Source organism: Podarcis vaucheri (genome assembly GCF_965113315.1).
Source record: "Podarcis vaucheri genome assembly, chromosome: 11".
NCBI classification, from domain to species: domain Eukaryota; kingdom Metazoa; phylum Chordata; class Lepidosauria; order Squamata; family Lacertidae; genus Podarcis; species Podarcis vaucheri.
Genome location: NC_138749.1, coordinates 46,811,045 through 46,838,293, shown reverse-complemented (window position 1 = coordinate 46,838,293; position 27,249 = coordinate 46,811,045). Strand labels below are relative to the sequence as shown.

Sequence of the window (27,249 nt, the reverse complement as noted above, 5' to 3'; positions counted from 1 at the left end):
TCTACTTGCACTTTGACGTGCTTTCAAACTGCTAGGTTGGCAGGACCAGGGACCGAGCAATGTGAGCTCACCCCGTCGCGGGGATTCGAACCGCCAACCTTCTGATCGGCAAGTCCTAGGTTCTGTGGTTTAACCCACAGTGCCACCTGCGTCCCTGTAACTCTATAGGGGTGTTCTTATGTTACATTCAATAAGTGTGCAGTCTGAGTACACAAGCAGTAGGGCTGTACATTCATAGTTCTTCACATGTAACATTCAGCAGGTGAACAATCTTTAGTCTGCACACACCTGCTGCAAGCAAAAGGAAATAGATTCAATGACTTATTACAATTGAAACAATTCCATTTTACTGGCAACAAGGCAGGGCATGTCAGTCATGTTGTACTTCCTGAAAAAGTTTCTACAAAGGTTTACATTCAATAGTAAGAATTGTGGCAGTGTGGAATCTAGTGTTGCTCTTCATTTCCCCCCTTTCTCAAACTTGCTCCAGTGAGCTTTATAACTGAAATGGGTGAGAAGAACAGAGGTCATAAGACTATTAAGTACAGTATAAGGTCTAAAATTAACTAGCTTCACCACTGGAGTTTGGAAAATAGGAAAAAAATGAAGAGCAACATTGCATCCCACTCTGCCACTATTCTTACTTGGTAGGAAACTAGCTCAGGAAATACATCGGGACTGGTATGCCCTTGTCTTGCTGCCAGTAAAAGGGAATTGCTTCAAGGACACATGTGATAAAAGTCATGGAAGCCATTTCCTTTTGGGGCATCAAATGCATGTTGGCTAGTGATTACACATTCTGTGAATGATGCATGTGAATATATGAATGCGTGTACACTCCCTGAATGTAACGTATGAATATAAGTAATGAGCAAGTTAAAAAAAACTTGTTCATAAAGCTGATCTTTGGAGGATCTGCACCTCCTACATCCCCCCCTCTGGGAAAACTGTCCATTTTCTTATTCTCTTACTTCCAGTTCCTTAATCATTAACTGATCCATAGGAGAATTTGTTGTGCCGCAGAAGATGATTTCCTACAAGCGGAGAACAGATCTGAATTCTTAGAATCCGGGTAAGGCGGTGATTCGCAGCCAGCACTTCGCACAGGTATCTCTCGGCTCAAAAGGGGCAAAGGTATCATTCTGCGTGAAAGCAAAAGCCTTTGAAGATCACGCTGCTTCCCGATTGGCTGGAGCCGCGTTTCTGATTGGCTGAGCATGTCCGGCGGGGGCGGGAGAAGGAGGAAAGCCCTTTTCCCATCACACGGCCGGCGTTCCAACTTTCGGCGACCGGCGGGGTCCTAGCGCCCTCTCCCGAACGTTCCGGGGCAGGGCAGAAGCGATGGAGGGGAGGGAGACGCCGGCAACGGACGCCGCGGGAGGCAGAGAAGACGAGGAGCCGCTGCTGAGGCCTCCCGCTCCGGCGAGCGGCTCCGAGGAAGGAGCGGAAGACTGCGGGGGCCTCTGGGAGCTGCCGGTGGAGCTCAGCGCGCGGAGGCCGGAGTGCGGCCGTTGCGGGTGAGTGGGATAGAATGAAGGCAGGCCGCCGCCGCGGCGCGCGGAGGTCACGTGACACCGCCTGTCCGCCCGCTCCCCCTAGTGGCGGAGAGGCGGCGGTGCACCTTCGCCTCCTCTTTCCACCCCTCGCTTCTCAGTTTTATGGCGCCTCTGAGGATCCTCTCTCTTTCCCTCCTCTCCTCGCTTTGTTGCTACCTTTAAATAGAGAAACAAAATTAAAAAAATCCTTCCAGTATCACCTTAGAGACCAGCTAAGTTAGTTATTGGTATGAGCTTTCGTGTGCATGCACTGAAAGAGAAGTCACCAGACCCTTATATGGGGAGGGGTATTACTCAAGGGTGGTGGGAATGGCTGATAGGTGTGGTAAACCTGTTAACGACTGCAATTGGTCTTACAGGAAAAAGTAAGGGGTGAGATGATTAAAAATAGCTTCATCATGTATAATGAGATAAGAATCCAATGTTTCTATTCAGACCAGGTCTCTCCCTGGTTTTAAGTTTGGTAATAAGTTGCAATTCAGCAACTTCTCTTTCCAGTCTGTTTCTGAAATTCTTTCGTAATAAGACAGCTACTTTGAGACCTTGTATAGACTGTCCTGGGAGATTGAAGTGTTCTCCTACTGGCTTCTCTGTCTTGTGATTCCTGATGTCCATTTATCCATTGGCGTAGGGTTTGGCCTGTTTGTCCAATATAGAGAGCTGAAGGGCACTGTTGGCATACACAATGTTAGAAGATGACCAATTAAGTAGTCCTGAGATGGTATGTTTGATGGTGTTGGGACCAGGAATGGTGTTATTCCCACCACCCTTCTGAGTAATACCCCTCCCCACCCTCTCACTATATATAAGGGTCTGGTGACTTCTGTTTCAGTGTATCTGAAGAAGTGTGCATGCACACGAAAGCTCATACCAATAACAAACTTAGTTGGTCTCTAAGGTGCTACTGGAAGGAATTTTTTTTAATTATTTTGTTTCGACTACAGCCGACCAACACGGCTACCTTCCTGTAACTTTAAATAGAGAGAGAGATTAGATAGTCGGCTCGTTTGGATAAGATAAGATATGATAAGATACTGCTCCCCACCCCACCCCCCGCTGCTGCTATCAAGCAAGCCAGCTGTGGTGCATAGTGGTTAGAGCAGGGGTCAGCAAACTTTTTCAGCAGGGGGCCAGGCCACTGACCCTCAGACCTTGTAGGGGGCTGGACTATATTTTTTTGGGGGGAAATGAACGAATTCCTATGCTCCACAAATAACCCAGAGATGCATTTTTAAGAAAAGCACACATTCTACCCATGTAAAAACACCAGTCAGGCCCCACAAATAACCCAGAGATGCATTTTAAATAAAAGGACACATTCTACTCATTTAAAAACACGTTGATTCCCGGACCATCCGCAGGCCGGATTTAGAAGGCGATTGGTCCGGATCCAGCCCCCGGGCCTTAGTTTGCCTACCCTTGCCTACCCATGGGTCAGAAGAGTGTCAAACTGCAAAGTCCAGAGTTCAAATCCTTACTCAGCCACAAAGCTCACTGGGATGCAGTGAGACATACCTCTGAGGAAATATGCATAGGACACCCCCCCCCGTTACATTTGGGTTTGACAGAATATTACATCTAATGATCTAACCATATAATGTGACCTTTTTGAAGGCATATGCGATAGCCACTAAGCAACATGCATTGGTGACACTGTGCTGCCATCTAGTGAGCAATTGTGTTCTTGCAAGTTTTTGTATTAAAAAAACACCCCTGAATCTAAAAACACCCCTATGCATCTTATTTATTTTGGCAATTGAAGTAATCGTGGTTGACTGTGGTCCATGAATTTCATCGCATCTACTCAGAGTACTTATTTAGCAACTCAGAGTACTTATTTAGCAGTATGCAACCCCTTGCATGTTTATAGAGGCACATATGTGCTGTTACTGTTGTCAATTCCGGATAGGATAGGATCTTGTTTGACGAAAGGTACTATTGGAGATGAGGAAAAAATCATTTCCCCATGTTTCTTTCACCTTCCACAAGCCGCCCACTTCAGCAGCATTTCAAATAGAAAACTACAAATGGGACCTGCACAAAAAGTAAACTAAAATGTCTTAACCTGGCACCAAAATAGTTGTAATGTTGGCGGAATATTTCTCTCCTGGGGGGGGGGGCATTTCAAAGTTGGGTGTGCCAACACAGAAAAGGCCTTCTCTTCCTTGTGACTATATAAAAGTAAAACCAGCCTCTTCACCCACTGGCGCAAACTGGGATGTCCCTTGCCCTTCTTGCACCCTTCCCCACTGTCCCAGGAAGATGATGCAGCCCTGCAAGGAGCTATTCTAAAACTGCTAGACCAAGGATGCTGGAACTGGCAGCAGGGTCTTTGGAGAAGGTCACAGAGGAGAGGGAAGCAGGTGCCAAAGCTCACCTTTCCTCATTTGGCCCAGGGCAGGATTAAGATACTCTGAAGCCTTAAACTATGTCAAATTTAAGCGGCCACATAGCATTACCTTAAAGGTTGATTGTTCAACGGACAATGAAAGTGGAAAGAATGAAGTTTAGTATTTGCTATATAGGTTTGTAGGTGAGGATGCAACTAAAAACTGACTATCTGACTAGCTTTTGGGGGGCAGTGGTATTTAGAGGCACCTCATAATCTGAGGCCCTAAAATGTAGACTACATAAAAGGTAAAGGACCCCTGACTGTTAGGCCCAGTCGTGACCGACTCTGGGGTTGCGGCGCTCATCTCGCTTTAGTGGCCGAGGGAGCCGGCGTTTGTCCGCAGACAGCTTCTGGGTCATGTGGCCAGTATGACTACGCTGCTTCTGGGGAACCAGAGTAGCTCACGGAAATGCCGTTTACCTTCCTGCCAGAGCAGTACCTATTTATCTCCTTCACTTTGATGTGCTTTCGAACTGCTAGGTTGGCAGGAGCAGGGACTGAGCAACGGGAGCTCACCCCGTCGTGGGGATTCGAACCGCCGACCTTCTGATTGGCAAGTCCTAGGCTCTGTGGTTTAACCTACATAGCTTGTGCATAAATCTGATATTGCTCAGATCAGATAGTCTCATCCCTTTCTCTTATTGGTGGGCTGCCGCAGTTGCTTAATTTGTTCTTCCTTTTGGGGGAGTTTGTGGAGTTTTTTTGTTTCTCTTGAATTGTGAGAATGGTGGACTAGAAGTTAAATTAAATCAATATGTACTTGGCCACAGAAGTTAGCCCTCTTACCTATTTTATATATCCTTGGGCGGACTCTGGCTTCAGTTCACGTAATAAATTAGACATATGTATAAAATTTGCCTGTCTGCTTTTCCTCATAGACTTTCTTGCTGCCTCCTCAATTTTCTAATTGGATTATGAAATATTAGCTTGTATTCATGAAAGTAGAAAAGAAGAAGAAAGAAACCTGTCTAAAATTATTTATGTATTATATGTATGTATGTGTCAGTCCAAAAACTATGATTCTAATGTTTTAACAGACCAGGTGGAGGATTCAATTAATTTGCACAGTGGAGTCTTGCAAATAACTGCCTTGTGCTCCATAGCTATGAAGTTAACTGAACTGGTGAAATTTAGTAAATCAGGGTTCTGTTATAAACTATTATTCCACAGTCACTCTGTGAACTTTCTATCATAATCATGCCAGAGTTTCTGGGCCTTAGAGATATCTGCTAGCCTTGACATTTTTGCTCGTGTGACTCACGGCTGTCATCACCAAGAGAGGTTTATTAAATTTAACTTTTGAGATTTGTCAGTCAGAGAGAGAGAGAGAGGAGTATTTGAAATAGCTCATTCGTAATTCAGTGGAAAGGCTGCCTTGATTTAGAGAATTAATGCACTGGCTAATGTGCTAGATGGTGGGAATAAGCTTTGCAGGTGATGAGAGATGTTTTAGTCCCTCCTAATTAAGTCCCTAATGGGTATGTTTACAAGCCATCAGGGCTTTTCAGATGTAAGCTTTTCAGAAAAAGATAGGCCTTTCAGTCCATCTCCTGCCTTGACAGGGTAGAATTACTTACCGTATTTTTCGCTCTATAACACGCACCTGACCATAACACGCACATCGTTTTTAGAGGAGGAAAACAAGGGAAAAACATTCTGAATGAAACATTGGATGTATCATTTTTGTGCTTCATGCTGTGGCCACAGACATGTGATCTGATGGTGAATTTGGGCTGACCCAATGCAAAGATCCTGAGGATCCATGTGGATCCATGCTTTGTAACCACGTTTTTGCACCATTGCAGCCCCAGACAACAGTGGGTGTGTGATTTGGGGGGGGGCAGGCTGTAGCCATGGACATGCTATGTTCTCTGGTGGTGAATCTGGGGGAGACCCAATGCAAAGATCCTGAGGATCCATGCTTTTTAACCACATTTTTGCACCGTTGCAGCCCCAGGCAACAGTGGGTGCATGATTTTGGGGGGGCAGGCTGCAGCCATGGACATGCTATGTTCTCTGGTGGTGAATTTGGGGGTGACCCAATGCAAAGATCCATGTGGATCCATGCTTTTTAACCACATTTTTGCACCATTGCAGCCCCAGGCAACAGTGGGTGCATGATTTGGGGGGGGCAGGCTGCAGCCATGGACATGCTATGTTCTCTGGTGGTGAATTTGGGGGTGACCCAATGCACAGATCCATGTGGATCCATGCTTTTTAACCACATTTTTGCACCATTGCAGCCCCAGGCAACAGTGGGTGCATGATTTTTGGGGGGCAGGCTGTAGCCATGGACATGCTATGTGCTCTGATGGTGAATTTGGGGTGACCCAGTGCAAAAATCCTTAGGATCCATGTGGATCCATGCTTTTTAACCACATTTTAAGTGGGGAGGGAAGGAAAAACACAGAAGGGCTAAGAATGCAGGAGTGGGGTATAACGGGAGGGAGGAAAGGAAGGCAAAAGTTTCCCCCACGCACCCACCCAAGCCAGCCAGCTCTCTCTCTCTCTCTCTCTCCCTCCCTCCCCCCCCTCTCTCTCTCTGTCTCTCTCTCCCACCTGCATGTTTTCAGCAGCACCGGAGCACAGAGAGGAAGGAGCGGAGCATGGAGAGGAATTAGAGGGACGCTCTGCTTTCCCCTCTACTTGCCTGGAGGGGAGGGGCTTTCCCTGCTCTTTGTTCCGTTTGAGCAAACACAGTAACGAAACAGAGCGGGTGGGCGGTAAGACCCGGAGGCAGAGTGCAGGAAAGCAGCAACTTCCTCTTTTCAAGGCTTCCCTTCTCCCTGAAGCGCGGTTTGATTTTTGCCTAATTTTTTGGCTCCAGGGACCACACATTCGCTGCATAACACGCACAGACATTTCCCCTTCCTTTTTAGGAGAAAAAATCTGCGTGTTATAGAGCGAAAAATACGGTAGATGTACTTCTTACAGTTCTTCCTCTAACATAAATTTGACCTGCATAATTGTTGCATGGTGGTGTTAGTTGCTCTTTTTGCAACAATTTTCATCATTTAATAGATATATCTGTATAATCCACCAGTTCTTTGAAAGACCCTGCTATTTCAGGAAGCCTTTCTGAAGACCTTTTTAGAATCAGTTTTTAGTTCCAGTCCTCTTTCAGACATCCCCTCCATGTCCATCTGAGTAATAACCTCAGTTTGTGCATGTTTTGGTCTTGTGATAACAATGTTACTGTATGTATTGACACATGAGCAGCATTTCCCAAACTTCTCCAATTCCATTTCCCCTTCTAAACCTACTCTACCTTTCCCCTTCTCCCAATGCTTTGCACGCAGAAGGTCCGAAGCTCAGTCTCTAGCATCTGTCCCAAGCTGTGAAAGACCCCAGTCTGAAATCCTGTTGAGCCATTCCCAGTGCTGAGCTAGATAGATCAGTGGTCTCGATTAGTTGTTTGATTCGGTATAAGGGAGCTTCACCTGTTGGATGGCAGATGTGTGGAGATCCTCGTATGTAGCAGAGTACATATTAGTCTGCTTTTGTGTACAAGGATGTATAGATGAGATAATGGGATATTATTTTGTAATAGAATGTGTCCCAGTCCTCCAACTCTTTTTGCCCATCTTTTGCCATTCATCTGCTTATGTGATGCATACAGCTCTGTATTTAGTATAGGAATGATGCTTTGCACTCCCCTAGAGCATTTAATGCATGGGTAGGCAAACTAAGGCTCGGGGGCTGGATCCGGCCCAATCGCCTTCTAAATCCGGCCCGTGGACGGTTCAGGAATCAGCGTGTTTTTACATGTGTGGAATGTGCCCTTTTATTTAAAATGGATCTCTGGGTTATTTGTGGGGCTTGCCTGGTGTTTTTACATGAGTAGAATGTGTGCTTTTATTTAAAATGCATCTCTGGGTTATTTGTGGGGCATAGGAATTTGTTTATTTTCCCCCACTTTCAAAATAAAGTTGTGTCCCCCCCCCCCAAGATCTGAGGGACAGTGGACTAGACCCCTGCTGAAAAAGTTTGCTGACCCCTGATCTAATGCCTGCGAAAGGGACATAAAGATGCTCTTGGAATAGAAGAGGATGCAGAGGATTCAAGTTTTTCAGGAAGTGACCTGAAGAATGGGAGGAGAAGTGGTCCCCCTCCTCCTTACTAAGTGTTCCCAACTCTCTCCTCAATGCACACTCCATGTACCAGAATCAAAGTTTTGTGACTTCCAGGGATGAGCAATTCTGGCAGTGGTAGCTATGGGATCTAGGCCATGTTACAAGTGTGTGCACATGCTGTTCATCTTGCCCAGATGCATTGGACCATCGTCTCATAGTTTCTGTACCAGCCTATTTTTCTCATATGGGCGAATAACATCATTTCACTTATATGAAAGGATGTAAAGAAAACCAAATGGATGCATCCTTGGAATAGGAGATAAGCAGTTTCCTGCCTCTAGTAACACCAAATGAGCCTAACTTCTGAACCCTGTATTGGGTTTTGTTTTGAAACACCACAATCCTTTGCATATTTACTCAGAGGTCTTTTGAGTTGTCACACAGTGTTTAATCCTGTGGTAAGTGTGCAGCTTTGTCATGTAGCATTGGTAGTCTGGGAAATGATATTGGGAACTGGATAGCTAGGTAGATATTGGGAATTCTTAGATAAACTTGAATAGGAATAGTTGGTTTCACATACCTTCTGATTTGTTTGGCATTTGTTTGACAATTAGGATTGTTACCAATACTTGAACATCTGTTTGACTACTAAAATCTAGTCACTGGAATATCACTTGGCTATCTCCCACTCCGGAGTAACTCTCTGGCACCAGAGAAATCTGAACCAACATATTTGTTTTTATTTCAATCTCATACTTGCATCAATATTGGTATAAAGGTAAAGGGACCCCTGATCATTAGGTCCTGTCGTGGCCGACTCTGGGGTTGCGGCGCTCATCTCGGTTTATTGGCCGAGGGAGCCGGCGTACAGCTTCCAGGTCATGTGGCCAGCATGACTAAGCCGCTTCTGGCGAACCAGAGCAGCGCACGGAAACGCCGTTTACCTTCCCGCCGGAGCGGTACCTATTTATCTACTTGCAGTTTGACATGCTTTCAAACTGCTAGGTGAGCAGGAGCAGGGACTGAGCAATGGGAGCTCACCCCGTCGCGGGGATTTGAACCACCGACCTTCTGATCGGCAAGTCCTAGGCTCTGTGGTTTAACCCACAGTGCCACCCACGTCCCAATATTGGTATATTCAGGCCTTTTTTCAGCTGGAAGTTGCCAGAACTGAGTTCCGGCACCTCTCAGGTAGGTGCCATTGCCATTATAAGAGAACAAGGGAGGTGTTCATGGTGAGTTCCGGCACCTCTTTTTCTAAAAAGATTACACTGGGTATACTGCATGTTCAGTTCTTAAATGTGGTAGCACAGTGTGTTAGGATCACATTTTAAGACTTGGTTGGGGGTTGATTATTACATGATGAGTTCTGATCTTTTCAGGCCATCCGCCCAGCGCTCATTCCATTTGGCTGCTACCTGTTTTGATCTGTTGACATTAAAACACACACACACACACACACACACACACACACTTAGACATCATTGGATGGCCGTGTCCCTTGACTGATGAGAACAAAGAGCCTCTGCCTGTAGCAGTGACTAATCTTGTTAATTAATGTCATTACCTTTTGATTGGCTTTGTCTTCTGTGATTGTATTAACTGTAGTCTTGCCTTGAGGAGTATGGGATTGAGAAAAGAAGGATATTTCAGTGCAGATTGAAACATCATAAGCTGTATATAAGAGTCGTAGGGTCCCAAATATAAAATAAGCATTCATAAATTTACAAGGCAAACACATACATAAGTATATAAACTATGTGTCTAAAATAGTACAGGAGAACAATCCTGAAGTCATTTTGACTCTCCCAGTGACCTCAAATATTTCTCTGCAAGGTGGAAGGAAATGCGAAAGTCTCTCCACTGTCTTTTGCTTACCTGTCTTAAGGGCGTACTTGTGTGGGTGAATAGGATGAGCTTGTGACCTGGATTCAGGAATTAAAGTATTTACCACCACAAAAGAATGGCCTGGCTGTCCAGGTAATGCAATCAGTGACCAGTGATCAGGTATCCTGGCAGACAGGCTTTCTTCTGTAGACCGCCTCTTTCTGTGATGTATGTATGGTGTTTTGGGGGTGGTCTCTGGCTACAGGGTGAGCAACTTCAAAAGTCTTTATAAGAGTTTGCACACCATTGTTCTGGGTTCCTCTCCTCCCTCTCTGCAAGGCAGGAGTGGGGGACCCTGTTGCAACAGTTTAATAAAGATCATGCTTACTAGCTGCTTTGCTTCTCCATATTCTCTGGTTGGTCTCTGTTATTTTCTCCTACCAATACAGAACCTACATATGGACTCTATAGGGGCACTATACGGGCTCTTGGATACCCCATAAGGGATAAAGGAGCAGTTTTCCCCCCTTATAACAAGTATAAGGGGTATATTCACTGGAAAGATGACCTATTTTTGAATAACCTATTTTTTGCCTTTCACCACATTTCACATATTTTGGTAGTGGGAAAAGAGAAAATTGTCCCCTCAAATTGTCCACTTACGAAGTGTATTAATATTTCCCCAATAACATTCCATTTAATGAGAAAATTAAAAAAAACCCCAAACCACTGTTCCCAAGATTTGTATTAATGAGCCTTTGGATCATAAACTGGAGGTGTCTTATTAAACATGTTAGAAAATGCTAAGATTTTATCTCTTTAAAATATACACTCTGTTATAATTGGTGAAAGGCTTTTGTAGTATACGGTAGTTTGTAAACTCTTACAAAAAAACAACAATACCCACAGCAAAATAAAGTCAATGCATGATGAATCTATTGATATCATTGGAACAATTATATTTGCTTTTGCATCCTGAAAAAACCTGAAAAAATACATATTTGACTGACATATATTTTTTTATTTGTTTTTTAAAAATATTTTATTAAGGATTTTCTTGTTTTACAGAAGTGTAATGCCTTGTATTTCCCCCCCCCCCCCATGTAACATTTTTACAAATCCGTTTCATTTGTTGAGGCATTAGGGGGAGAAGAAAAAAAAGAAAAAAGAAAGGGGGGTGGAGAGAGGGAAGATGGATGGGGGTGGGGTCGGGTGGCGGTGTTTCTATTATGTTTAATGTATGTAGAGTTTGTTGTCAGCGTTGCTTTTGTTGTTCAGTTGTGTTCCTTTGGTGGTGAGAGAGGTTGGGGTTGGCCTAGAGTGTGATTGTTTGCTTGTGATTAGCTGCGGTGATCTTTGTTTTCGTGTGTGAGTGAGGTGGGTGGGTGTTTTGGATCAGGTTAGCCATATTGATTTGTATGCTGTTGGTGGATTATTGTCATTGTCCTGTTGGGCTGTGTATGTGATAAAGGGGAGCCATACGTGAAGGCGTCTTCTTCTGTTTGTCCCCGTGTCAGTTTCAGTTTATTAGTTAATTTTTCTAGTAGGGCTGTTTCCCAAACTATTTGGTACCATTGGTCCATGCTTACTCCTGACAGGTCTCTCCAGTGTCTTTTTTATGGTGTTTCTGGCTGCTGAAAGTAGGTGGGTTATGAGTTCTTTGTGGTGTAAATGGGCATTGTTGTCTTGGAAGATGTTTAGGAGGGCCAGTTCTGGGGTGATGTCTATTACTTGCTTAGTTACTTTACATATTTCTTGACTGACATATATGTTGATCATTATCTGGCTGTAAGAACCCTAACAAAGGTAAGTCGCCACTTGCCATTCTTGAGGCAAAAGTGTCCGTCTTCATCAGCATTTACATCCTGCTTGATATCTCTTTAATCTTAATTGCTTCTGCCAAGTCCTCAAAGTTTAAACAAAGATTCTGGCTGCAGGCTGTGCGTATAAGACATCTAGGAATGAATTGTTGCCCGAGACAAATGTGATAAGGCCTTCAAAATACTGAAAGAGAAATGTTCAAGAGGCTTTTGTTTAAAGCAGCAAACAGTGTAAAATACTTGCTATTATTCTTGCCCTGCCACAAAGATATGTCCTAAGTATCGGATGGTTTTTTTCAATGGAATATAGTGAATAGTTTTCAAGAGGAAATAGGCTCTTGGATAATCCCCTTTGTCGTTGCTCTCACAATCAGTTTAGGTACTTTTCTCCATTGGCTGCTTTTTTTCTTTGTTTTGGAAATTCTTGGCAATATTCTCGGATTTGCAGAGTAGGGATTTGCAGTGACAGAAAAGGGAGCAGTGAGCCAAATGTATTTTCTCTGCAGGTACCCCTTGTATAGAAATATTAGAGCAGGTGGGCCTGCGGCAACACAACCTGCTCTAAAATGGAGATCTCTCTCCCGTGAAGGATCCACAGGGAATAGCAGTGAGAGCCTCCTGCACCCTACTGACAGTGTTTAATAATAATAATAATAATAATAATAATACCCCGCCCATCTGGCTGGGCTTCCAACAAAATATTAAAATACAGTAATGCATCAAACATAAAAAGCTTTCCTAAACAGGGCTGCCTTCCGATGTCTTCTAAAAGTCTGGTAGTTGTTCTCTTTGACATCTGGTGGAAGGGTGTTCCACAGGGTGGGTGCCACTACCAAGTAGGCCCTCTGCCTGGTTCCCTGTAACTTGGATTCTCGCGGGAAGGGAACCGCCAGAAGGCCCTCGGCACTGGACCAGGGGCGCCGACTTATAAAAAATATTGGGGGAGCCCATGAATAATAAATAATGAATAATAAATGAAAGCTCATGAATAATAAATAAGCTCATGTATGCAAATAAAGTGGCGCCGCCTCCTCGTGAGCGAATAGGGGAGAGCGTGCTGCGCCTATTAGTCAGCTCCGAAGGAAATTGGGTGGAGCTTTTGCTCGGGAGGGAGGGCAGGAGGCATGCAGCCCGACCCTGTGCATTTTGGGCTGGGGGAGGGGCGGCCGAGATTATTGGGGGGGCAGAGCCCCCCCAAATGAATTTTTGAGGGGGCTCGGGCCCCCTCAGGCCCCATGGAGTCGGCGCTTATGCACTGGACCTCAGTGTCTGGGTAGAATGATGGGGGTGGAGATGCTCCTTCAAGTATACTGGACCAAGGCCGTTTAGGGCTTTAAAGGTCAGCACCAACACTTTGAATTGTGCTCGGAAACGTACTGGCTTTGACAAAGTTTTTTGGGTGTGGCTACATCTCTAAAGGTACTCAGGGCAGTATTCAAATAATTGCACTCATGGATAAACAACTGCTTGCACAATGGGACTTTTCCGCTCGCCTCCCCCTCTGTGTCCCCTGACCTTCCAGGGCAGGTTTGGGACAGCATAGGGTGGAGGAGAGGGGGCAAAGTCTCACTGCTTTGAAGCCTCGAAGTGTATGTTAAAGATAGACAATATGTTAAGGAGTTTAACAATAAAGAGTAGAGTGTTTTGAAAACTGAAGTATGATACCAATATTTTTTATTGTAAACACCAAATTACACATGTATTCACAATCTCTGATAAAAACGTGATATTAACAATGTGTCTCTTACGTGAATTGTTTATTCGTTCATGCTTAAAATAAATAAAAAGTGTTGCTGATCGCCCCCCCCCCATCCCTAATGACTAGGAATTCTGTTTTGGCGCCCACAGCCCAGATCCCAGGAGCCATTTGGCTCCTAGCTTTTCTGTCCCAGTTTCTAACACTTATGAGGAGATGAAGTTTTTAAGGCATTGAGGTCCTGCGCTGTGTACAGCTTTATAGGTCAGCACCAGCACTTTGAATTGGGCCCAGAAACTAATTGGCAGCCAGTCACACACACACACACACACACACACACACACACACACACACACACCATCACCATCCAAAACAGTTTCAAAACAAGCCAGATTCCCAATGTGGAATGAGAATGCATTGCAATTAGTCACACTAAAATTAGCCAACCCAGATTAATGTATGTAAAAGAGAGAGAGAAACACAAGTCCACAATGTGAGGCACACAGAGTTGTTGCATGGCTCTTTGGGTTCAGAAATTCAGTTTTCTATTTACTGTAAGGCAGAAAGCAAGCGGGAGAAGAGTTCAAGCAAAGACACTATGCGAATAGGGCTGAGCGATATATCAATAAATCCAACACCGGTTTGAAGTTCACATTATGATAATTGTTTCATAATATTTGAGCCAGCGATATATGGTGAATCACAATGTGTGTAAGGGCTAGACTAGGCAATATCTGGTTTTCAATATTGCGATAACTCACCAGCTAAACGTTGCAATGTTATCACAGCTAAACACTGCAATCTACTGCAATGTCTGAAAGAAGGATGGAACTATACAGAGGCGAACAGGACAATGTCCTGGCAACTGCTACTACTTAGGGCAAGGGTCGGCAAAGTTTACCAGTTCACTCCAGCGGAGATCACTTCATGGGCGCAATTTCCAGCAGAAGTGATTTCTGGCACCGCAGAAGCAAGTCCTCGCGCCGCGCCAGTTTAGTGCAGCGTCCGGGGACTCGCCGAGTGGATGGCTCGGTTCAGGGGCGGCTCGTGGGCTGGTTAAACGACCTCCGTGGGCTGCTTGTGGCCCATGGGCCTTAGGTTGCCTACCCTTGATTTAGGGGTCTAAAACGGATAAATGACAATATTATCAGTCATCACACAGTTTCATCAGCTGCTGCTTCTTCTGTCACCTAGTAGGCCTGCAGGCAGTCTGGCAGTCCCAGATTATTTGTATTTGTATTCACTATAACTCATCACTGTACTTTGGATTGTCCTGAATACCAACATTTGGTAGCCAAGCCCAAAACCAAAAGTCTAAATTGGATGCATTTTGCCTTGCCTGCTGATGAAAGTTGACCATGAGGTGATTGATAATAATCATTTATCAGTTTTAGACCGTTAAGTAGTAGCAGTTGCCAGGACATTGTCCTCTGTGTAGTTCCTTCCTTATTTCAGATATTGTGATATAGCAATATATTGTGATGTTTAGCTGGTGATATATCATGATGCTGAAAACCAGTTATGGCCCGGCCCTTGATGTGAATAGGAAGAAGTCTCAGTGGTCCTTCCTTGGCACTTTGTAGATTTAGAGGGATAAGCATGCTCTCCATTGCAGGCTAATAAAAATACATAAGCAAGGTAGATATTGACTCAGATTCTTACTGTGTGTATGTACTTTTGTGATAGGCTTTTATTCTCTTTAAATAATTACCCTAAGCACTTAGAGTGATATGGACAGCTCTTTGTGGTTCTCAAGAAGAGAAATCAATAGAGTAAATAAATAGAGATGAGTGTCCTTTAAAGCTTCATTGAGCAAGTGATCGTCTCAATCCTTTTCCACATCTTTTCATTTTGACGTGCTTGCAAAGTAAATCTATATAAAGCTTTCTTCATAAGTTATTATAGGCAAGGTGGGTGGGTTTTCCAAAATACACAGATAACAATTAAAGAGGCTTAACAAAACAAAACAATAAACTCCCACAAGCTTCTGTCTTCCTTAAAGCATGAAAGTGCTCTGCAAGAAAGTATTTGGCAGAGATGCTGTAAAATAGCAGTGGTCTGTTGTTATCTAGATTGTTGCCAAGGGACTAGAAATCACACTGAGTCTTCTCCAACCAAGCACTCATTGCAAAACATATTTACCTAATTGTTTCTCACTTCAGAGAGATAATAATTTTATTTGGCAATCTTGGATTTTAATATTGCTTTTCAGTGAACTTTTCTGAAGTTTGACTCATAAAGGGCATACCTTTGGAAAGCAAGCTGTCTTGTTAGCTTTCTTAATAGAACAGCAGGTTAATTATACACTTCGGTAGCTCAGGTCTTTATAGGATGATGAAAGTAGCTGTGTGTTTAAAGCCAGATGTGCACTTTCTGCTGAAAGGACGTAATTCTTTGTGCATTTTAAAAGCCCCATTTCAGACACTTAGGATCTCACGGTTCAGACATCTGAAAGCTCCTTTTTGTTTTGCGTACAATATATGACATTCTTCATGGCAAATGCATGTAGCTGCCTGCATCTGGACCCAGACAAGGGACATAATCCTGGCTCTCCTCTGTACTGAATAGTGGATGTGCTAGAGACGGTTGTCTTACCTTGGTAATGGACTGGATGAGATCCAACAAACTGAAGCTCAGTGCAGATAAGAATGTGGCATTGTTAGTGGGCAGTTCCTAGACTGGTTGGCTGGAGGTTGCCTGCTCTTAATGGGGTTGCACTCCCTCTGAAGGAGCAGGTACACAGCTTGGAGGTACTCCTGGATCTTTTGCTGTCTCTTGAGGCTCAGGTGGCCTTAGTGGCATGAAGTGCCTTTCATGAGCTTCGGCTGGTGGCCCAGCTGTGCTCCTGTCTGGACAGGGATAGCCTAACTTTTGTGTTCTATTCTCGGGTAACCTCTAGGTTAGATTACTGCAATGCATTATATATGGAGCTGCCTCAGAAGACAGTTTGGAAGCTTTAGCTGGTGCAGAATTCAGCGGCCAGGTTGCTCACTGGGGCAAGATGATTTGAGCATATTACACCGATCCTGGCCCTACTGTACAGTGGTACCTTGGTTCTCAAACTTAATCCATTCCGGAGGTTCGTTCCAAAACCAAAGCGTTCCAAAACCAAGGTGCGTTTTCCCATAGAAAGTAATGCAAAATGAATAAATCAGTTCCAGACTTTTAAAAACAACCCCTCAAACAGCAATTTAACATGAATTTTACTATCTAACGGGACCATTGATCCATAACATGAAAGCAATAAACAATGTCTACAGTCACACAGTCAATCAGGAGCTGAACTGGGTTCCACACAGTCACAAAAACAAAACAAAAAAGCTGCAAAAACGGAAATGCAAAATAAATAGCATAAACAGACAGACCTCAGCTTAAAACTCAGAACGGAAGAGTGGCACTCAGATCGGAAGCGTAAGACTCAAAACAGAGCGCATTCGTCTTCCGAAAAAAGTTTGCAAACTGGAACACTTACTTCCTGGTTTGCAGTGTTTGGGTTCCAAGTTGTTTGAGTACCAAGGCGTTTGAGAACCAAGGTACCACTGTACTGGCTGGGCCCAATTCAAATTTCTGGTTTTGATCTATACATCCTTAAATGGCTCTGACCCGCAATACCTCAAGGACTGCTTCTCCCCTGATGAACTGATCCAGACCGTTTGATCATCATCTGAGGCTCTTCTTCATGTGAGAGGCCTGGATGGCAGCAACACAATAACAGGCCTTTTCTTCAGTGGTTTCCCGTTTGTGGAATGCTCACCCCAGGGAAATTCATCTGGCACCTTCATTCTATATCTTTGGGCACCAGGCGAAGGTTTCTTTATATTCAGGCCTTTGGCTGATTAAACATTATATGGCCTTTTAAATGTGTTTATGGGAGCCAGTTGGGTTCTCTCTCTTTTTGTTTATTATGTATTTTGTGTTCTCATTTTGTATTTGTATTTTGTATTTTAAGACCACCCTGTGGTTTTCGGATGAAGGACAGTATACAAATTTAATTACTACTACTACTACTACTACTACTACTACTACTACTAGTGGCAGCAGAGCAATTTGTTCTCAGCTACTCAGTGTTCATAATACACTTGTTAACATGAAGTGAGGAGTTCCAAAAATATACATGTAATAATAATAATAATTTATTATTTATACCCCACCTATCTGGCTGGGTTTCTCCAGCCACTCTGGGCGGCTTCCAACAGAATATTAAAAGTATAATAAAATATGCTAATTGTTAAGGAAAGTGGTAAAATCAAACTATATTTATACCACAGCTTTCTTGTGGTTGATATATATATATATATATATATATATATATATATTTTAAAAAAGATTTTGGGTGACAATAGACCAGTTTTCAAACAGCAAATTATAAAAAGTAGTTTTACCCTGGGCTGAGCCACATAAAGTCTAAACCATGGTTTAGTGTTGCACATGCAAGCTTCTGGGAGCCTGTGCAAACCCTTGGATTCAAGCAATCCCCTCTCCTGCTCTTACACAGCCAGGAGGCATAAAACATGATTCGGTTTCTCTCTCCTCGATTTCTGGCTTGTCATTATGTACAAACCAGGAATTGTGGTTTACCATAAACTCTAATCAACTGCAAAAGCATGTCAGCTTAAAACTGGGGGTTATGAGCCTGGTTAATTTAACACACTGGAGTTTATTTTAAACCATGATTCCTGATTCGCATGTAATGAAAAGCCGGGAATCTGAGAAAGTGAAACCGAATCCTCCTTTATTTCTTCCCCCAGCCAGGCAGCAGGATGTTAATGGACAGGAGCAGAGGACTTGAGTCTGAGGTTTCACTTGGGCTTGCAGAGGCTTTGTGCACATAAAGTTAAATCATGGTTTAGTGTTGCATGCAAAATGGGCCATTGTCGCCTCCTCCTCTGTCCCTCGTCTAATACATCTGTTAGTTGTCTGGCACAAGGCTGTATTCGGTCATCAGACATTTTGAATGGGTAAACATAGATGAAGACACCATTTTTTATCTCGATTCCAGACACAAATTTAGTGCATGAGACATGTGGAGCTTCCAAACTTGCTTTGCGAGTTCAGGACATTGTTCTTGCACTGGATCAATCTGGTGTGGCAAATACGTCTCTTTAGCCTTTCTTCTCCTATTCCCTTAAAGTATCCTAAAATACACACCACTTGATTGTAAACAAACAAACAAAACCCTCAAAGCTGCTTACAAAAGATAAAAGAGTAAAATCAAGAAAAACCCACAACCCTAAATTAAAATATACAATGCTAAAACAGATTAAAATCCCCCCAACTTTCAGAGTATCTGGGTAGGTTTGTCTACATAGGGATATTTTTAGCAGGCACTGAAATAGAGTACAATGTAAGCATCTGCTTGATCGCAATAGGCGGGGAGTTCCAAAGTAAATGTCAGTTCTACTTCTTTCAAATTCAGAATGGGTGCTATGTGGCACCTGTAGTAATGCCAATTCCACCCATTGAAGCGGTCGAGTGGGCACTTGTGGGGTAAGGCGATTTCGTAGCTAAACTGGTCCCAAGTTGTGGTGCTGTGGTGTAAACCACTGAGCCTCTTGGGCTTGCTGATCAGAAGGTTGGAGGTTCGAACTCTTGCGACGGGGTGAGCTCCCATTGCTCTGTCCCAGCTCCTGCCATCCTAGCAGTTCGAAAGCACACCAGTGCAAGTAGATAAATAGGTACCTGTGCGGAGGGAAGGTAAACGGCATTTCAGTGCGTTCTGATTTCTGTCACAGTGTTCCGTTGCACCAGAAGCGGTTTAGTCATGCTGGCCACATGAACCAGAAAGCTGTTTGTGGAAAAACGCCGGCTCCCTCGGCCTGAGAGCGAGATGAGCGCCGCAACCCCATAGTCGCCTTTGACTGGGCTTAACCATCCAGGGGTCCTTCACCTTTACCTTTTTATAATACAGTGGTACCTTGGGTTAAGAACTTAATTCGTTCTGGAAGTTCATTCTTAACCTGAAACTGTTCTTAACCTGAGGTACCACTTTAGCTAATGGGGCCTCCTGCTGCCACCGCACAATTTCTGTTCTAATCCTGAAGCAAAGTTCTTAACCCAAGGTACTATTTCTGGGCTAGCGGAGTCTGTAACCTGAAGTGTCTGTAACCTGAAGCGTCTGTAACCCGAGGTACCACTGTAATAGTAACACATTGAACATAGCCCAGTAGCAAATTGTCAACCAGTGCAGATTTATGAGCACAGGTGATATCTGCCAACGAGGCTGGATAGCTCAGTCCATAGAGCATGAGACGCTTAATCTTAGGGTCATGGGTTTGAGACCTACACTGGGCAAAACATCCCTGCATTGCAGGGGGGTTGACTAGATGATCCTCGTGGTCCTTACCATTAGGGATGCGGGTGGCGCTGTGGGTTAAACCACAGAGCCTAGGGCTTGCCGATCACAAGGTCAGTGGTTCGAATCCCCGCGACGGGGTGAGCTCCCGTTGCTCGGTCCCTGCTCCTGCCAACCTAGCAGTTCAAAAGCACCTCAAAGTGCAAGTAGATAAATAGGTACCACTCCGGCGGGAAGGTAAACGGCGTTTCTGTGCGCTGCTCTGGTTTGCCAGAAGCGGCTTAGTCATGCTGGCCACATGACCTGGAAGCTGTATGCCGGCTCCCTCAGCCAATAAAGCGAGATGAGCGCCGCAACCCCAGAGTCGGCCACGACTGGACCTAATGGTCAGGGGTCCCTTTACCTTTTATGATGCTAAGGCCTCACTTCTGTCAGCCATCATACTGCAGCATTCTGCATTAACTGCAGCTTCTCAATCAAGCGTGTGAGAAGCCCTACGTAGAGCGCATTGCAATAACCCAATCTTGAAGTAACCAATACATGAACTACTGTGGCAATGCTTTCCTGGACTAGGAATGGTCGGAGCTATGGTTTTGTACTGATTGTGGTTTGCATCTTCTTCAAGGCCTATTCTTTTTGAGCTTGGGCAAAAATTGAGCTTTCGGGTTTAAAACTGGACTGTAGAGGGCAGTGGTGTATTTCATCATTGCATATTTTCCCTGCTTTAAAAATTAGATACGGAAAAATTCTCACTGGCTCTTTAAAACAATTTCCTTATGCCTGTATATGTCACAAGAATGCTTAAAGCTTCTCTTTTTAATTCATTTTAAAGATATCTCAGCTAATGTAATCCCACTCATTTGACCTACAATATATGCATTCCGTGTTTTATAAACCAGTAGGAAAAATCCATGTAGTAAGTTGTGCAGAGACTGTAAAAGCAAACACAAAACACCTATTTTAAAAAGTATTGAACCCAATTTTACAGATATTTAGTGTTGTTGTTTTTTAACAGATTTTCTATAATGTATGGAAGGAGGCAGTTTTTGCAAATTCCACCTTTCTCTTGCAGCCCTCAATGCCACCTCTGCTGCTCCCACCAAATGCTGTCACAAGGGTTTCCCCAATCCTTGGATCAGATTTGGGGATGGGGATAAGGGCTGCAGAAGAAAGGGGGAATGATAGAAAATAGTTTTCCTAGCGCCCCTTCATGGAAGCCTCCACAGGATCAAAGAGCTTCTATGAATGGTTAAAATGGGGGGGGGGGACCAATGGCTAAAATGTTTTGATTTGAAAGACAGTAAAAACATCCTTGAATCTACTTGTTGACACTACCTGATGGGTGCTTATTTTTATATGTTTTATTACAAATATTGTGTGTTTTAAATTCTATTTTCCCTCTCTGGTTATTTTTTTGGGGGGGTGTTATTGGGTTGTTCTTGTTTTTATTTTGATTATGTATTTTGTGTTTTTATATTGCGATTTTATCCTGTGAACCGCCCTGAGACCTGTGGGCATATAAAGTTTATTATTAATAATAATAATAATAATAATAATAATAATGATAATAGAATAGAATTCTAAAATAAATGTACAGTGGTGCCTCGCAAGACGAAATTAATTCGTTCCGCAAGTCTCTTCGTCTTGCGAGTTTTTCGTCTTGCGATGCACGGTTTCCCATAAGAATGCATTGAAAATCAATTAATGCGTTCCTAGGGAAACCGCCTTCAGACCAGGTCCGGGGACAGTCTGTCCCCGGACCTCTTCTGAAGGCTGGGGGGGGGGGGGACAAGGGCTTTTCTTCCCACCCCCAGCATTTTTAAAAACCCCGGGACAGCGGAGGACTTCTCCGCTGTCCGGGCGATCTTAAAATGCTGGCGGGCGGCATTTTAAAATCGCCCCGGGACAGCGGAGGACTTCTCCGCTGTCTGGGGCGATTTAAAAGCCCCTGGGAAGGCAGGCAGGGGGGGACAAAGACTTTCGCCCCCCGCCCGCCTTCAGAAGGTGTTCCCGCCCCCCCGCCCCGCTTCGGAGCAGCGGGAGAAGCGATCTCCCCGCAGCCGCTTGCTTCAAAAGAGGTCCGGGGGCAGCGGGAAGCGCTTCCCGCTGTCCCCGGACCTGGGGCTGCGGGGAGAAGATCGCTTCTCCCCGCCGCCCCTTGCTTCAAAAGAGAAGACCCGCTGTCCCCGGGGCAAGCTTCGTTTTGCGAAGCAAGCCCATAGGGAAATTCGTCTTGCGAGGCAACTCGAAAACGAAAAAACCTTTCGTTTTGCGAGTTTTTCGTCTCGCGAGGCGTTCGTCTTGCGGGGTACCACTGTATTTATAATTCCATATATTGTCTAGTTTCTTTGTTCTGGAATACCTGAAAATGACGGGTTCTTCTGCAGGTATGAAGTTACAGGCAACACATCCTTTATTAAAATGTGCATATCTATGATGTTTTGTTTTGTTTTTTAAAAACCCTATGCCCAGAAAACTGATTAATCTTTTTCTTCAAGTACAAAACAAAACCCCAGTCCAAACAATGTATAAAATAAAATAATAATAATAATTCTATTTTGCAGCAGCTGGTTGCAAATTGTTTCTTAATTAGTCTAAAACAAGGAGGCAGTGTGCTCCAGTTATTCGTAAGTGAAGGTAACTGTCAGTTGCGGACGTCACTACAATTATATATTGTATTATTATTTCTTTATTAGATTAGTATACCACCCTTCATCCGAAGATGCCCAGGGTGGTTCACAACAGAAATACACAGACACCATTAGTTTCTCCAAAGGTAAAAACTCTCAGTTGTACACAGTAAAACCAAACAAAGCTGCTACTTCAAGGTTCCACTTCATTTCCCCAATTATTAAGGTTATTATTACTATGCTTATGCTTATGCATTATAGTGAGAGTCCTGGAGTCCTTGCCTCTAGCATTGACTGATAAATAGCTTTGAAAATAAGCTGGCCTAATGCGTACCTTAAAAGCATTCAACAGCCCTTCCTCCCTTGACACATGCCCTTTATTTACATTAATCTCAGGCATTCTCCTCCGTTTTGCTTTGCATAGATTGTGAGCCAATTTATAGGATTCAGCTGATAAACAAAAGAGCATCCTTTTAGCGCCGAAGAGAGATCTCCATCAGTGGAGATAGTCCATCTTAATGAGTACCTGTGTATTATATTAATACACAGATGGGCTTCTGTGGAAGAAAGTGGCTTCTTTCACTTGACCCCAATCCGTAGATGCCCTTTGTCAGGGAACTGCCATCAGTGCCGGAGGGAGAGAGCAAGATCCAGAGGGATTCCGGAGAGCGTCCCGGGATTGGGAGAGGCAGCCCATCTTCTGGGGAAGAGAATCAGCGTAGCACCAGTGGAGAAGGGGGGCAGATGGGGGAAGCGGTGAGGCGGTCCCATGACTCCTTACCGGGGACCAGCGGGGAGAGTAGAGGTCCTCCGCTGCCTACGCCCTCCTTGCGCAGAAGACTTTCACGCAGAGAGAGTAGGCGGAGACTAGGCGACAAAGAGCTTCTTTGCTGGAAGAAGTTTAAGAAATGCCCACTGACGGAATCTGCCAGTGATTGAGACAGCCATGGGTGAGTGGCTGTCCGGGCAGAAAAGGTTCACTCAGGCAATCCAGCCAGGTGTTTGCACCGGCTTACACACGAGCAACCCCTAGAACCATTACACCCTTCTACTGGTTTCTGAGTGCTAGGGGTAAAGCAGATAGATGGTATCCAAGGATAAGACCTTCTCTAGGGTGGTACACTGAGGTTAAAAAAAGAAGTCCATAAAAATGTATAACCTTCGTTGTGTAGTTTTCTTGTATGCTAAATACACACCTTTTCCCCCTAGCCTGAGATTGATTTTGCTCTTTGCTTTTGACTGTAATTCGTTTCAATAGATTTTAAAATAGTTGAAACTTGGGACTCTACAGTGAAGGGCAGCTAAGAAATCTAATAAAAATAATAATTTCAAGTAGAGTATAGATACTAAAGATCTATTATTATTCTCCCGTAAAGCAAGTAGGTCTATTCTATTGTTAGTTTGCACACATTCGGTATATAATGTAATTTCAGAGCATATAAAGACACTCAGCTTTTAATGTGTTACAAGATTTCCAACTACTTGAAATATATGTAAGTTGTCTGCACACATGTTCCAATACTCATTTTTCAGAACCTACGCCTCATTTTTCTGGCCCTAGTCTTGTCCCTTTTAATACCAACTTAATATGCAGAAATTAAGCAGCTACAGTGCTTCCAATATTTTATATCTGTTCCAGGAAAGAAACTCAATCAGCCTAATTTCTGCAAGTTCTGCTGAAGGTACAGGTCATTAAAAAAACGTTGGCAATTCTAGCTCCAGCTTAATGAAAAGCAGTGTTTTTTAACTCAAAGTTATGTGCTGATGTCCTTTAATTACTTGGGTCCCATTAAACTCAGTTGGAATTCAGTGTATAATTTACCTGATATTTTAAAATTCCATTCTATTTTGCAGAAGAAAATACGTGAGCTACAAGTCGCTTTTGATTGGTGTTGGTATGTCAGTGTTGGGAAACTAAGAACATATTCCAGAGATGGGATGGCTCAGTTGGTAGAGCATGAGACTCTTAATCTTAGGGTTATGGGTTCAATCCCCACACTGGGTGAAAAGGGGGTTGGACTAGATGACCCTTGCGGTCCATTCCAATTCTAAATTCTGAGTTTCTATGGGAAAGTAGTGTACACAACACTACTTTAAACCTGCTTTCGAGAAAATTGGGAAATAAAGTGAACTGATGCTGACCTAATCCTGGAACAGAAGGTGCTTTTGAGAAGTTTCTCACCTAATAAATGACTAAATAGTCATACTGCTGCTTTAAATAAGGTGTATTTATAGAAATATAGCTGGGATGCGGGTGGCGCTGTGGGTTAAACCATAGAGCCTAGGACTTGCCGATCAGAAGGTAGGTGGTTCGAATATCCATGACGGGGTGAGCTCCCATTGCTCAGTCCCTGCTCCTGCCAACCTAGCAGTTCGAAAGCACGTCAAAGTGCAAGGAGATAAATAGGTACTGCTCCGGCGGGAAGGTAAACTGTGTTTCCGTGCACTGCTCTGGTTCGCCAGAAGCGGCTTAATCATGCCGGCCACATGACCCGGAAGCTGTATGCCGGCTCCCTTGGCCAATAAAGCGAGAAGAGTGCTGCAACCCCAGAGTCGTCCGCGACTGGACCTAATGGTCAGGGGTCCCTTTACCTTTATAGAAATAGAATGGCAATTCCCAAATATACTATTACCACTAGAGGGCATAATATACTGAGACCCCTTTATCCAACAGACCTACGTGAATTAAAATGTCCCATGTACAATAGTAGAAAGTAATGTTTGGGTACGTATTCCTCATATTATGCAGATCAGATTTTTTTTAAAGTCTCTTCTATACTCTATCACTTTCTGTTCCATTTTAGTTGATACCACTTGAGCATCATATTCTGATTTTTCTCTCCAATTCCCCCCCACCCCTTTTGCTATATCAGACCTGTGGTTAACCTGCAGCCAGCCAAATGTTGTTAGACTCCAGCTCTCTTCGACCCAGCCAGCATGGTCAATGGTCAGGCATGACGGAAGCCGCAGTCCAACAACACCTGGAGGGCCAAAGGTTGACTACACCTGTTATATCAGTTTCAGTGAAGAGAGTGTGTGTGGCGTCGTTCAAAGAAATTGGTAGTGACTGGAAAGTAGCACAAAGGCATCCATTTCAAAATTCTGAAGAAACACTGCTTAGTGGTTCCCCCCCCCTGAAGTTTTTCTTAATTAAGTTTTCCAAAATGTAACACGTACATTTCAATACATAATAAAAAACATTTTTTCTGACTTCCCACCCCCTTTTCTATGGTGTTGTTTCTCTCCCTCTGCTGCACCCTACCTTCTATCTCTTAAACCTTAACTATTATAATCTTTAATCCCTTCTGTTGCTCATCATTCAAAACCTGCTCATGTGTTCATCATATAATAAAATTTCTTTAAATGATCTGTAAAAGATTTCCATTCTTCCACAAAACCTTCACCATTAGGTTCTCTTATTTTAGCTGTTAACTTTGCCATGCAAAGACTGGAGTTCTAATGATTTCAGGAGGCCCATCGCAAAGTTAACTCCATCAGCTTATCATGAGGTTATTTTACATGTAATGCCTACTAAGTTTATAAAGGTAAAGGTAAAGGTACCCCTGCCCGTACGGGCCAGTCGTGACCAACTCTGGGGTTGCGTGCTCATCTCGCTTAAGAGGCTGGGAGCCAGCGCTGTCCGGAGACACTTCCGGGTCACGTGGCCAGCGTGACGAAGCTGCTCTGGCGAGCCAGCACCAGCGCAGCGCACGGAAACGCTGTTACCTTCCCGCTATAAAGCGGTACCTATTTATCTACTTGCACTTAGGGGTGCTTTTGAACTGCTAGGTGGGCAGGAGCTGGGACCGAACGACAGGAGATCACCCCGCCGCGGGGATTCGAGCCGCCGACCATATGATCGGCAAGCCCTAGGCACTGAGGTTTTACCCACAGCGCCACCCGCGTCCCTCATACTAAGTTTATAGCCCTGATTAAAATTTCTCTTTAGCAGGAAGCAACTTGAATTCAAGATGCAGTATCAGCGGATGTTCAGCAGGTTCAAAACATCTCTATAGGGTCTTATTTTAAAGGTGTAAAAAAGGAACTTGCACACCTGGGAGGGCAGGGAGTGAGGAAGTGGTAAAATCCTATGCATCAGGTGTTGTTGGACTGCAACTTCCATCATCCTTGCCCATTGGCCATTTTGTCTAGGCATGATGGAACTTGGAGTCCAGCAACATTTGGAGGGCACCAGAATGGGAGAGCTGCTCTACTTATCTACTCAGAAATAAGTCCTGTTGAGTTCAAAGGGGTCTACTCCCAAGTAAGTGGGTACAGAATTTCAACCTAAAACATAGAGGGGAGAGGGCTATGAGATTTGATATCTAAATGGAATATTCCACGTGCATGAGCTGTATACGTCTAAGTACCTAATGCTGGAGATAAATGAGATGATATAGACGCTGCTTTCAGAGACTGGCAGTGGTTAGAAATGGAAACTGGACCCTTGGCCTAATTTAGCAAAGCTGTTCTTATGCTCTCAGGTACAGTCGTACCTTGGAAGTTGAACTGAATCCATTCTGGAAGCCTGTTCGATTTCCAAAACATTTGGAAACCAAAGTGCAGCTTCTGATTGGCTGCAGGAAGTTCCTGCAACCAATTGGAAGTTGTGGAAGCCCCGTTGGACGTCTGGCTTCCAAAAATAGTTCAGAAACCAGAACAGTCACTTCTGGGTTTGCGGCGTTGAGGAGCCAAAATGTTCGAGAACTAAGTTGTTTGAAAACCAAGGTACGTTTGTGTTCATATGAGCTCTGAGAGGGGAACTGGGAATTTCAGCCAATTCCCTTTCTGTGATTTTTATTTTATTTTATTTTATTGGTGCTCTGAAAAAGGTATCTTACAGCATGAATATTGCTGCCATCAAAATCCACAAACTGCTGTATAAACAATTCAAACTGGGTATACAAGAAGGGGAGGTACGAGGAGGTCGGGGAAACAAGTTACAAGAAAATAAGTTGTGAAA

At 43.9% G+C, this 27,249-nt stretch overlaps 1 protein-coding gene across 1 annotated transcript in view; it reads left to right on the top strand.

Annotated features, from left to right (window-relative positions):
• Nucleotides 1-1,154: 1,154 nt before the first annotated feature.
• The window catches only part of DTWD2 (DTW domain containing 2), a 97,493-nt gene continuing 71,398 nt past the window's right edge, over nucleotides 1,155-27,249 (top strand). The window contains exon 1 of the mRNA XM_082191634.1: nucleotides 1,155-1,517. Coding sequence (XP_082047760.1) covers nucleotides 1,342-1,517 — 176 coding nt within the window. The 5' untranslated portion in view covers nucleotides 1,155-1,341. The remainder of the gene's footprint in view (nucleotides 1,518-27,249) is intronic.